The 12268-nt window shown below is 63.1% G+C and overlaps 1 protein-coding gene across 4 annotated transcripts in view; it reads right to left on the reverse strand.

Annotated features, from left to right (window-relative positions):
* CPT1B (carnitine palmitoyltransferase 1B) overlaps nt 1–10791 on the reverse strand; it is a 35303-nt gene extending 24512 nt beyond the window's left edge. The window contains exons 1-5 of one of the 4 annotated variants that reach the window (XM_075124621.1): nt 10656–10791; nt 4967–5126; nt 3785–3924; nt 3215–3386; nt 2706–2807 (exon numbers count right to left, since the gene is read on the reverse strand). In XM_075124621.1, the coding sequence (XP_074980722.1) occupies nt 2706–2807; nt 3215–3386; nt 3785–3924; nt 4967–5107 (555 nt within the window). In that variant the 5' untranslated portion in view covers nt 5108–5126; nt 10656–10791. Of the gene's footprint in view, nt 1–2705; nt 2808–3214; nt 3387–3784; nt 3925–4966; nt 5130–10655 lie in introns of those variants that run through there. The other 3 variants (XM_075124620.1, XM_048822498.2, XM_075124622.1) reach the window with 3 other exon arrangements.
* Nucleotides 10792–12268: the final 1477 nt, after the last annotated feature.

Here is a 12268-nt window from a genome sequence, read left to right on the forward strand (position 1 = left end):
GCCTTTTTAAGGCAATGTGTTGATTTGGCCCCAGAGCCATGGTGTGTTGGACTTTAACAGTTCGTTCGGTGCAGGTGTAAATGACTTGTGGGTATCAACCAAAGTAACTGACTATCCCCAGTACACGTCTCAGTTCTGGTATGTGACTTGGTGCTGTCGATTCTTGAATTGCTCTTACTCAGGGCTAGGACTGATCCACTCAATTTGGAGGGTGAGGCGGAAACCATTTTTCCTTGTTTTGCTTCAGCCCAGACTGACTGATCAGGCCCAGGACTGTGTTGAGAGTTTTCAAAGATCCATCAATCAGAATACCATCCATGAAACCTGCAGCTCCACTTGGTTCATTAACAGTTCTGCCATCAGTCTTTGGAAAATTTCAGGTGCACTGGTGATCCCAAAAGGTCATCTACAAAAGCAAAATCTCCCAAAGGGTGTGACAAATGCAGTCAGTTTAGCACTTTCTTTGGCTAAAGGAATCTGCTGGAGGCAACCAGCTTGCAGAATACTGTAGCTCCTTTCACTTTGGGCAGGAAGTCAGCCAGGGGTGGGAGGATTTATTTTTCTCTTACCTTCCTCTTCTCATAAAGTCTTTTAAGATCCACACAGATTTGGATTTTTCCATGTTTCTTTATAACCGGTGCCGTTGGGGCACACCGTGCTATTGGCTCAGAGATTTCCTCAATTATGCCCATCCGCTCTATTCTCTTTAACTCAGTTTCCACTGTATGAAATACGGGGATAGGAATCCTTCAAGGTGTATGTACACTGTATGGTTCAGCATCATGTCTTAAGGTGATTTGTACTGGATCTCCTTTCAGAAGTCCAATATCACCAAATATTCCATTGAGTTCCTCCACTTTTCTCACTATGTCCATCCTGGTGCCACACTGCAGCTGAGAAGGCTGTTGGTCGGTGGTCCTTTGATCAAAAGCTATGTATTCAGAGTGTATGTTATTTCTGTGGTAAACTGGCCCAAGTTCAGAAAACCTTCTTTGTGAGTTTGTTTGCAGTCTGAAGTCTTGCAAACTACTGTTTGCATTCTGTCCACTGGGAAGGTTTGTCAAAGCTGAAGTTCTCTGGGGCAATGAAGGGTGGTATGTTGATGCAATCCTGCAACCTTTGTTGCTTGATTCCTTCTGTTTCTGTTCTTAGTTTACTCCTGACACCATGTCATGTACTTCTGTACCAGCTATAGACTGGGTCCTGGGGCCGGTTTTGTTCAATATCTTCATAAATGATCTGGAGGATGGCGTGGATTGCACCCTCAGCAAATTTGCGGATGATACTAAACTGGGAGGAGTGGTAGATACGCTGGAGGGGAGGGATAGGATACAGAAGGACCTAGACAAATTGGAGGATTGGGCCAAAAGAAATCTGATGAGGTTCAATAAGGATAAGTGCAGGGTCCTGCACTTAGGACGGAAGAACCCAATGCACAGCTACAGACTAGGGACCGAATGGCTCGGCAGCAGTTCTGCGGAAAAGGACCTAGGGGTGACAGTGGACGAGAAGCTGGATATGAGTCAGCAGTGTGCCCTTGTTGCCAAGAAGGCCAATGGCATTTTGGGATGTATAAGTAGGGGCATAGCGAGCAGATCAAGGGACGTGATTGTCCCCCTCTATTCGACATTGGTGAGGCCTCATCTGGAGTACTGTGTCCAGTTTTGGGCCCCACACTACAAGAAGGATGTGGATAAATTGGAGAGAGTCCAGCGAAGGGCAACAAAAATGATTAGGGGTCTGGAACACATGACTTATGAGGAGAGGCTGAGGGAGCTGGGATTGTTTAGTCTGCAGAAGAGAAGAATGAGGGGGGATTTGATAACTGCTTTCAACTCCCTGAGAGGTGGTTCCAGAGAGGATGGTTCTAGACTATTCTCAGTGGTAGAAGAGGACAGGACAAGGAGTAATGGTCTCAAGTTGCAGTGGGGGAGGTTTAGGTTGGATATTAGGAAAAACTTTTTCACCAGGAGGGTGGTGAAACACTGGAATGCGTTACCTACGGAGGTGGTGGAATCTCCTTCCTTAGAAGTTTTTAAGGTCAGGCTTGACAAAGCCCTGGCTGGGATGATTTAATTGGGGATTGGTCCTGCTTTGAGCAGGGGGTTGGACTAGATGACCTCCTGAGGTCCCTTCCAACCCTGATATTCTAGGATTCTATGATTCTATGGCTTATATGCACCAGATGTGTTCAGCATAAGATCCTTTAATAAGCTGCCAGGTACGGCAGAGGTCATTTCAATAGGGTGCTTTACACACAGTGCCACTAAGGGGCTGAACGATAGAATACAGATTAGCATTCCATTTCGCTGGGGAAGTGGCCATCATCTGCCATCCAGTGCCAGCAGGTGCTGCTCTTAGAAAAGGCAGGTGTGGGACTGGCTGTACCACAAGAGAACGGCAAGGGGCAGTTGGGAACACTGAGATATAACAGATACAAGGAAAGGCAAATGGTCAGCTCCGGGCGGCGGGACTGAGGCTGCGGCTTCTGTCCCAGGCGGTGGGGCATGGGCTGCTGCTTCTGCCCCGGGCAGTGGGGCTCGGGCTTCCATGATTTATTGTTTATTGCCCATGACCTGTCTGTGACTTTTACTCAAAATACCCATGTCAAAATCTTAACCTTAATCATGAGTCCATTTGAGTCCACTCACTGTCACAGGACGGTGGTGAGACGAGTCACTAAGTAAGATCGTGCCCCCTCTTACCCTGTGGATTGTGGCCTCCACGCTGGGAACTGGCAGCTTGGGCAGAGAGGTCTGGAAGCTGTAGAGCATGGGCTTGCGGCCAGACATCACCTTCACTAGAGCCTGAAAAGCAAAGGAAGAGGCTGGAGTGAAGGAGAAGGGGACTGAGCCCCCACACTCTGCCTGGTGCATTATTAACCATACCACCCCAACACACACACACAGAGCCTTGTACCCCGCTCCACAGCCATGAACCACCCTCCCACCACGCCAGGGGTGAAAGGAACTTAAAGGACTTACTGGTACGCCAGAGTCCTGAGCAGGGGGCATGGCCTCAACCGGAAGAGGCGGGGCCTTTAAATACCCGGGGCTCCAGCCCCTGCAAGGCACCCCAGGCCCTTTAAATCGCCAGCCTGGGGAAGCCGGGCCGGGCCGGCATGCCAGACCGGACCGGCTTACTTCCACCTCTGCGCCACGCTGACCTCCCTGTCGCACGCATGCCCAGCAATGGGCTGCCCTGGCACACTCACCACCCAGACCCTGGTGCTCCGGCTCATCTTGCCATGGGGCTCGAACATCCAGCCGTGGTAGGAGAGCAGCAGCTTGAGAGACTGCCGGCATAGCAGGATCCCCGAGAGCCAGACCCCCGTGGAGAAGAGCGCGGCACTCAGCAAGGTCCGGTGTTGGAAGCTCAGGTAGCGGCTGCCATGAACGAGAAGAGGAAGCTCAGTGCCGGGGCAGCCTTCCCCACCCCGCAGGCGCCTCCCCCAGGCGCCGCGGAGCAGCATGGGGGCACCAGGGGCTCCGGGAATCACTGGGGGCTGCTGGGAAGGGAGCAGCAGCACCAGTGGGAAACCAGGGGAAAGGCAGGGGGGTCCCAGTGGACTTCAAGGGAGGTGTGGTCCAGTGGCTCCAGTGTGGCCTGGAAGTGGGGAGCCCTGGGTTCAAGTCCCTGCTCTGGCACAGACTCCCTGTGTGACCTGGGCCAGCCACTTCGCCTCTGGGCCCCAGCTGCCCCAGGGAGTGACAGACCGGAAAGACTGGGAGGCCCGGAGGCTGCGGTGATGGGCGCCCAGGCGGGCGGAGGGGCTGACACTCACCAGCCGGGCAGGTAGCGCCTGATGTGGCAGACCAGGCCCATGGAGAGGTCAATGCGGCAGTACATGGAGCTCACCGTCGCCATGACAACCACCAGCCAGCTGGAGGGGGTGGCGGGGTACACGCCGGTCAGGACGCTGTTCTGGGGGGAGAGTGCGAGTCAGGGCCACGCGGGGCAGGGGCACCAGGGCGCTGCCCGCCCGGCACATCCCCCTGACCCCCGGCATGCCTCCCCGCTCCCGCCCTGTCCGCCGGCGCTGGCCCCACACCCGGCAGTGTCCCCGCCCCAGACCCCCAGTGCCCACCAGCCCCAACCTTCGGCACTGCAAACCCCAACCCGGGGCCCCCCTGGCCCCGCACTCCTCTCCCAGTGCCCCCCATGACCCCCTAGCACTGCACCCCCAAGTGCCTCCTGGCCCCACCCTTTGCCATGGCACCACCCACCCCCACCCCGTGGCACCCCCCCACTAGCAACACAACCCCTCAGGGCCTCCCGTCAGCACACCCTGTAACCACCCCAGCACTGCACCCCCCAGCCCCCCCACCCTCTGGGGCCACACACCCCGGGGCCCCTCCAAAACCCCCCAGCATCACACTCCCCTCCCAGTGCCCCCTGTAACCACCCCAGCACTGCACCCCCAGCCCTCCCACCCTCTGCTGCCACACACCCCGGGGCCCCTCCAAAACCCCCCAGCATCACACTCCCCTCCCAGTGCCCCCTGTAACCACCCCAGCACTGCACCCCCCTGCCCCCCCACCCTCTGCTGCCACACACCCCGGGGCCCCTCCAAAACCCCCCAGCATCACACTCCCCTCCCAGTGCCCCCTGTAACCACCCCAGCACTGCACCCCCCTGCCCCCCCACCCTCTGCTGCCACACACCCCGGGGCCCCCAGCGCCACCCTCAGGCACCAAACCCCCCAGTCTGACAGCTCCCAGTACCACCTCTGCACCAACACTCGAGCACCGCCCCCCGCCCCAGTGCCCTCCCAGACCTGCCCCCCGGCACTGCATCCCCCAGACCCCTTGGGCACGGCCATCCCAACAGTGCAGCCACACACGCACACTGCACCCCCCCGGCACTCCCCCTAGCCCCTCCCAGTGCCCCTTGGCACCCCCCCAGTGCCCCTTGGCACCCTCCCCCATTGCCCCCCGGCACCACCACCCTCTGGGGCCCAGCTCACCCTGATGCGGGCAAAGCGTTTCTTCCAGGCGGCGACCCCAGACAGGTAGATCTGCTTGAGGGCCTCCCGGCTGAGCCGGACGTCGACGCCCTCGGGGGTCACCGTGAACTGGAAGGCCACGGCCTGGTGCGCTTCCGCCATCTTGGGGGCCCTGCGCTGCCTGCCGGGGGAGGGGCAGAGAGCAGGCATTGGGGTCCCCGCTGAGCACGGGCACTCGCCCCCCCCTTCTCCCCGGCATCGGCTCCTCCTGACACCCCTGCACGCGGCCCACAAAGCAGCGCTGCCCCCGTCTTCCCCCTGAGCAGGACCCAACAGCCACCCCTGCCCGGGAAACAGGACCTCCCCGCCCCACGGGGAGCGCCCGACCCCAGCCCAGGGCCCGGGCCGGGGCAGACAGAGGCAGCCCTGGAGGGCGCGGAGGGAAGGGGACCCCGAGACTGGGCCACGGGGCGGTTGCGGGGCCCCTCCGGACCCTGCACACGCAGGAACAAGCCCCGGCTCTCCCGGGGGGCTGGAAACAGAGCCCAGGAGGCCTGGCCCCGCTCTCTTCGGCTCCCGGTGCCGCAACCCGCCAGGGACCAGCTTGCTCCCGGGGCCCGATGCCCCGAGGAACCCCTGCCCCCCGGCAGCGACGGCTCCGGCCCTGACCCCCGAGAGCGACAGGGACGGGTGGAGATGGAGCGTGAGCTTCTCCGGCTGCCTTTGGGCAGCACCCAACACGGGGGGCCCAGGCCGCGCGGGGCAGCCCCAGGGCGCCGGCCTCCTGACCCTGGCGCCGGACGTCCTGGGGATCGATTCCGCCCCCCCGCCCCAACTGCCAGAGAACCCCCAGCCCCGGCCCCACCGCCGGCTCCGGCAGAGCCCAGACAGTGCCCCGCCCCACAGAGGGCACCCCCTGCCCCACTCCCGCCCCAGAGGGGGCACCCCCTGCCCCACTCCCGCCCCACAGAGGGCACCCCCTGCCCCTGCCCCACTCCCGCCCCAGAGGGGGCACCCCCTGTCCCAGCCCCACCTCCTACCCCAGCCCCAACTGTAGGCCCTGCCTCTCCCACAGGGGAACCCTCCAGACCCAGAGAGCACCCCCTTCCCCAGCCCCAACCCCTGCCTCCCCCACAGTGGACTCCTGAGCCCCAGCCTTGGCATGAACTGGAGCCCTCCAGGGGCTTCCCCCACAGAGGACTTCCTAGAGAGGGGAACCCCAGCCCCACTGCCCCCACAGGAGACTCCCCCCAGCCCAGGTTGTAGGCCCTGCTGTCCTCCCACAGGGAATCACTCCCAGGCACCCCTCCCTCAGGGGGCGGCCCTCAGCCCCAGCTCTCAGCCCCACCGCCCCCCCACCCCCAGGGCCCATTGCGCCCACAGGGGACTGACCCCCAGCTCTAGGCCCTGCTGCCCCCCATGGGGCCATTTCCCCAGCCCCAACCCCCTACATGGGACCAGTCCCCAACTCTCAGCCCCACTGCTCCTCCACCCCAGGCCCCATTGCCCCACAGGGGACTGGTCCTCAGCCCCAACTCTAGGCCCTGCCTTCCTCCCTCCAGGGGGCCACCCCCCAGCCCCTGGTCTCAGCCCTGCCCCCCACCCCCGTGGGGGCCATCCCCCTGCCGTGGGAACTGCCTGTACCCTTCAGATGACCCAGTCGGCTGACGCTGCCCCGTGGCCCTGGTACTGGTACCCAGCGGGTGGAGATTCGAAGGGTTCAAGTGGGGCAAACAGGAGCCATGCTGTGTTTTCTCGGGGGCACTACGAATGGGCCATTCGGGTGCAGGAGGAGGCGCCGGGTTTGGGGGGGCTCAGGGCTGGGACAGGGGCTTGGGGCGCAGGCTTACCTCGGGCAGCTCCCTCTCAGCGGTGCAGCGGGGGTGCTAAGGCAGGCTTCCCGCCTGTCCTGGCGCTGCGGACCGCGCTGCACCCCAGAAGCAGCCAGCAGCAGGTCCGGCTCCTCGGCAGAGGCACTCAAGCAGTTCAGCATGGCTCTTGCCCGCAGGCACCACGCCCCCCCAGTTCCCATTGGCCGAGAACCGACCAATGGGAGTGTGGAGTCGGTGCTTGGGATGGGGGCAGTGCAGAGCCCCGTGGCCCCCTCGCCTAGGAGCCAGACCTGCTGCTGGCCACTTCCGGGCCAGGTAGGGACTAGCCTGCCTTAGCCGGGCAGCACTGCCGATGGGACTTTTAACGGCCCGGTCGGCCGTGCTGACCAGAGCCGCCGCGACCCAGGGCCTTCCACTCCACGACCCAGAATTGGGTCCCGACCGGTAGTTTGAAAACCGCTGCCAGAAAAGACCCTGCAGAGACAGCGGGAAGCCCAAGGACTGAACTGACCCTTGTCACTGGGCAGCTGCCTGCGGGCTGCACATGGCCCGGTGTCACGGAGTGTGGGGGAGTCCAGGCCCTGCACCCCTCTTCCTGGGATTCACTGAGACTCTCAGCCAGCCAGTAAAACGGAAGGTTTATTGGACAACAGGACCACAGTCCAAAACAGAGCTTGTGGGGACAACCAGGACCCTTCAGTCAAATCCTTCTGGGGGAGCAGGGAACTTAGACCCCAGCCCTGGGGTTCCCTGTGTTCCTCCACCCAGCCCCAAACTGAAACTAACCCCCCCCAGCAGGCTCCCTCCTGCAACCTCTGTTCACATTCCCGGGCAGAGGTGTCACCTCCCCCTCCCCCTCCCGGCTCAGGTGACAGGCTCTCAGGTCTCCCATCCCCAGGGCACATTCCCAGGTCAACACTCCCCCCTCCCTGCTGCGTCACATCGTCACACCTGGCTTGGCAGCTGGGCTGGGAACTGAGCTCACGAGCCGGTGTCTCTGCCCTGCGGTGACACAGGGAGACCATTCTGTACTATAGTTATGAGTCTCCTGGCTCAGTTTCCACCATGTGCTGCATTGTTCCCCGGGGGGGGAGGGAAGGGCTGGTGGCTCTCAGGGCGGGCAAAGAGACACAGGTGTGGCCGTCACCCGGCTGTCTGGGCCTTAGTCCCCAGCTCAATGAAGCATGTGAGGAGGCAATGGCAGAGCCAATCACTGTGACAGAGACCCCCAGCGCCCAAGGGCCCAGAGGGATGTGGATGCCCCCCGCAACCCGCGGACAACCATCCCATCTGAGACCAAAGGGCTGGGAGGTGGGGGTCAGAGCCAGCTGCTGGGAGGAGTCGGGGTGCTGGCCTGGAGTCTGCCCATGGAGATCAGACAGGGAGCGCCACCCGGAGCTGGGCGGGCAGAGCCGACGAGGCTGTACCCGGCGTTCTGTCCCGCGCGGTGCCCAGCTGGCAACCCGGCTGCTCGGCCCGCGCTGGGCGGGCGTCACGGCAGATGCTGGGCGAGGTGCGTTAGGCCCGGCAGCCTGGCCAAGCCTCCCTCAGGGTTTGGCTCAGCCGGAGCTCATGGCGTGCAGTGGGCGGCTGCAGGCCCAGAGGCCCCGTCTCCGGAGGCGGTGAGGCCGCGTGGCTGACCCTGGAGGAAGTGTAAGACCCCTCGGGGGTCTGGCCCACGGATGGGCCCCTCCTAGAGACTGGGCCAGAGCTGGAGCTGTAACCCCGACCCTGTGAATCCGGGACGCCTGAGGGCAAGACAAAGGGAGGGGGCAGAGAAAAAGAAGCCCCCGCTGGTTCCTGCAGCACCTGGCTCAAGGGGGCCTGGCACTGGCCAGGCTGATCTCTGTCGTCCCCTTCATTTCCTCCACAGCTGCTGACCTCAGGACTTCCGGACGCGGTGTCCAGATGAGTCCCAAACCCGGCTGCCTGGACGCGCTGCAGACACCGGCTGAGGTGCCGGGGCCTTGCAGAGTCACGGGCTCTGACCCAGCGTCTGGCTCAGCAGGACTCTCTGGGCAGAGCTCACGGGGTGAAGTCGGGGGGCTGGAACCCAGCGGCTCGGCCTCGGGGGCGGCGAGGCTGTGGGACCCCTTGTGGGGCTGGCGCAGGGAAGGGGTCCCTCCTACACACTGTTTGAAGGCTGGGGCATAGCACGGAGTGCAGGCCGCTGACACACCTCACTCTAGGTCCTGCTGCCCTCACACGGCTCCCCACAGTACCCGTGTGGCCCCCCCACCCCCCACTAGGCCCTGCCAGCCAATCGCACGCCGTCCTGCGGCAGCTGTGACATTCCCTGGGCTGGGGGCCAGTGGTGCCGTCACGCCGACGGGCAGCTTGGCCACGGCTCCCAGGGTTTGTTTCCATCACATGCAGCTGGGAATGGGCCAAGTGAGGGAAGGGTCAGAGCTACCCAGCTTCCTCGGAGCAGCAGGGAGAGGCACAGACAGACACGGCCAGCCGCGGGCACCAACTCCCCTGTGGGCTGGCACACCCGGCTGCAGACAGACACACGGACGGATACAGACACCCCCTGGGCTGACGCATGCAGCCAGGATCTGGGACGAGCTAACCCACATTAGCGAGTGCTAAATGCTAGGTAAGGTCAAGGAGAGGAACAGCGTTTTTGCACTCAAAGCACAAGAGGTGAAGGGACCCCAACAAGGCAAGGCCCAGCTAGCAAGGGCCAGTGCACCCCCTGCAGAGCCAGCACCTCGAGCGTGTCCCCAAACCCAGCGTGTTAAGAGACCCCCATGTGATGAAGCGGGACTGTTCTTAATGTTTCCTCTGAATAGTGTGGGGGTGCCTCAGTTTCCCCTAGGCAGTTCTTAAGTATCTAGGTGGTGGGGTAAGGGTGTATGATGGTTGCAGAGACCTACAGGGCAGGTGTGTGCAGGGGTCTGGACACAGAGAATGGCTGACACCTTGTTTCCTGGCCACTGATGGCCTGGGCCTTCCCCCCTCAAGGTGAGAGCTAAAGGGTTGGAGAACAAAGGGATCAGGTGCCCTCCTGGCCCGGGAAAGGGACAAAGCCCAGAGGAGGGGGGGCTGGAGAGAGTTTCAGTTTGGGGCTGGCTAGGGACAAGGAGTGAAGTTCAGAGGGGGGCAGGACCCTCTGGCTTCCCCAAGACCCCGCCTGGGCGGACTCACTGAGGGAAGCGCACGGAGGGGCAGAGGATGCTGAATGCTCCGAGGTCAGACCCAGGAAGGTGGAGCTGGGGGAGCTGTGTGTCCTGCAGACAGGCTGCTCCCAGAGAGGAGACTTCCCCAGAGTCCTGCCTGGCTTCATGGGGAGCAGCTCCAGAGCATCGCCCAGGGACCCCGTGACACCCCGACACAGGGATGGTGTACCCCAAACACCAGGGAACACAGGCTGCAAATGGGCAGGGTACCCCAGACCCCGTAGCCCCAGGTCCCCCAAAGGCCTATACAAAGGGACAGTGCACCCCTACATGTGCTGAGGACACCCCACCCCCACAGCCAAGCCCAGCCATGGTCCAAAGGGGAGTGTTCATCCAAACCCACCATCTGCACCCCAAACCCGGCAGGAGCATGTACCACACAAAGGGACAGCGCATCCCCAACATGCCAAGGACACACGGAGGGCAGGGGGCAACACGCTACAGACATGTGGAGCACAGGGGTCAGCACGGCCCGAAACACGCCCAGGGTGGCCAGCAGCTGCAGGCCAGCCTACGGGCACCCTAGCCAGGGCACTGGGAGGCAGTCAGCTGGACAGGCTGGGGACTTGGCTGGCGGCCAACTGAGGCAAAGCGCAGCCTTGGCCCTGCAAGGCCCATCCTGGATGGGCAGCCCCAGCCCCAGCCCCAGCCCCAGGCCCTGCCCTGCCCGGGGAGCCGAGCCGCAGACGCTGGTACCTGCTCAGAAGGTGCCGAGACTCCGGGCGTCAGCGCCACGTCCGCCCTTGGCAGAGCCCCTAGGAACGGTGCTTCCTGCGTCCTTCAAACCCGCTGCTCTGCGTCCCCTGCCTGCCCCGCTCCACGCTGCCTGTAACAGGACACCTGGCATCCGGCCTCCCTGCGGCCCTACATGGCATCCTGAAATCGGACCCTGCCCCCGCGGGCCACCCCCGCCTCCCCCTCTCACCCGCGCCCCTGCCTGCCTGCAGCCTGCCTGAGGCCCTGGCTAGCAAAGGGCCAAGGACAGAAGTGTCTCACTCCACCCCTGCCCACGATGCCCCCCCGCCTAGCCCCCCATGCCCCTTCTCTACCCCTCCAGGCAGCTGCCAGCTATAGCACGTGGCTGCCTGTCCTGACCCCTCCTGGCTCTAGCACCGGCTGCTCTTCCCGGAGAATGGCGGCTTCTCACCAGAGACAGCTACTCCAGCCCCAGGGCAGCACCCAAGCCAGGCTGGGGCGCAACTGGGCCTGGCCATGCTGCCCTTCCCTGCCCTGCACGGGGGGAGGTGGGGACCTAGGTGGGTGGGTGTCAGAGGGCAGCCACTGCCCAGGGCACCATCCTGCAGCAGGCCGCAGCATGGCAGGCATGCCTGCCTCAGTTTCCCCTTTCTGAGTCCCCAATAACTCCACACACACTGTCTTGCCTCACCAATACCCTCCATGGGGATGGTTTATTATCAGGCATTGCGCGGACCGTCCCACACATCGGTTCTTTCTCTCCTGCAAAATCACCCAACATCCCGGCGCACAACTCCCCCCCCCCCCCCCCCCACAACATCTCACACACCAGCACCCGGACTCCCTGGCACTCCTGCCCTGTCCTTGTACCAGCAGAGCCTCCCCAGTGTTACCCCACTCTGCCCAGCGAGGAGCCCCCAGCCTCTCGCCCGGGAGAGCCCCTTTACCAGGGAGCCTCCTCCCTCCCCAATCCCCTCCCCCCCCCATGGCTCTTATGGGTCCAGTTTGCTCCGCTGCACCCCGGCCTTCAGCCCTCACCAGCCCCCCTGTCCCCCTTGCTGTTCTGCCTTCAGCTTCTCCCAGGGCCCAAACCTACCTGGGCCTCTCCATCTCGCCGTTTTGCCTGGCCCCGGACAGCCCCCCACCGTGACCCCCCGCATTGGCCGAAGGGGAGCCGCTGTCCTGACACAGGGCCACTGGCTCTGCCTTGTTCCCAGCCCCCAGCCGCCCTGGGATGGGGAGTCTGATGATGCTCCCTGCACGCACCTCACGTGGCCCAAAACCAGCCCTGCCTGTGCCCCCCCAACCCCGGTACTGGAGGGGACGATGTCACGGGGGGCAGGAGGCTGGGGCCGGGCTGGACGTCCACCCAGCCAGGGGGCAGCCAGGGGCCTGCCCCTTCGCTGGTGTGCAGGGGAGCTCAGCTGCTCCAGCGCTGGGCTGAAGTGGACGAGCCGCCCTGGCCTCAAGGTGCCCCAGCCCCTGCCAACCCCCCTGGCCCCGTGTCCTTCCCCCGGGCCAGAGCCCCACTGAGCCAGCACCCTGCCAGCGGCCTGGAGCCAGCCGCCAGCACGCGGCCCCCTCCCTCCACCGCCACAAGGGCACCTGGAGGA

This window comes from Caretta caretta, chromosome 1, assembly GCF_965140235.1.
Source record: "Caretta caretta isolate rCarCar2 chromosome 1, rCarCar1.hap1, whole genome shotgun sequence".
In the NCBI taxonomy this organism is placed as follows: Eukaryota; Metazoa; Chordata; order Testudines; family Cheloniidae; genus Caretta; species Caretta caretta.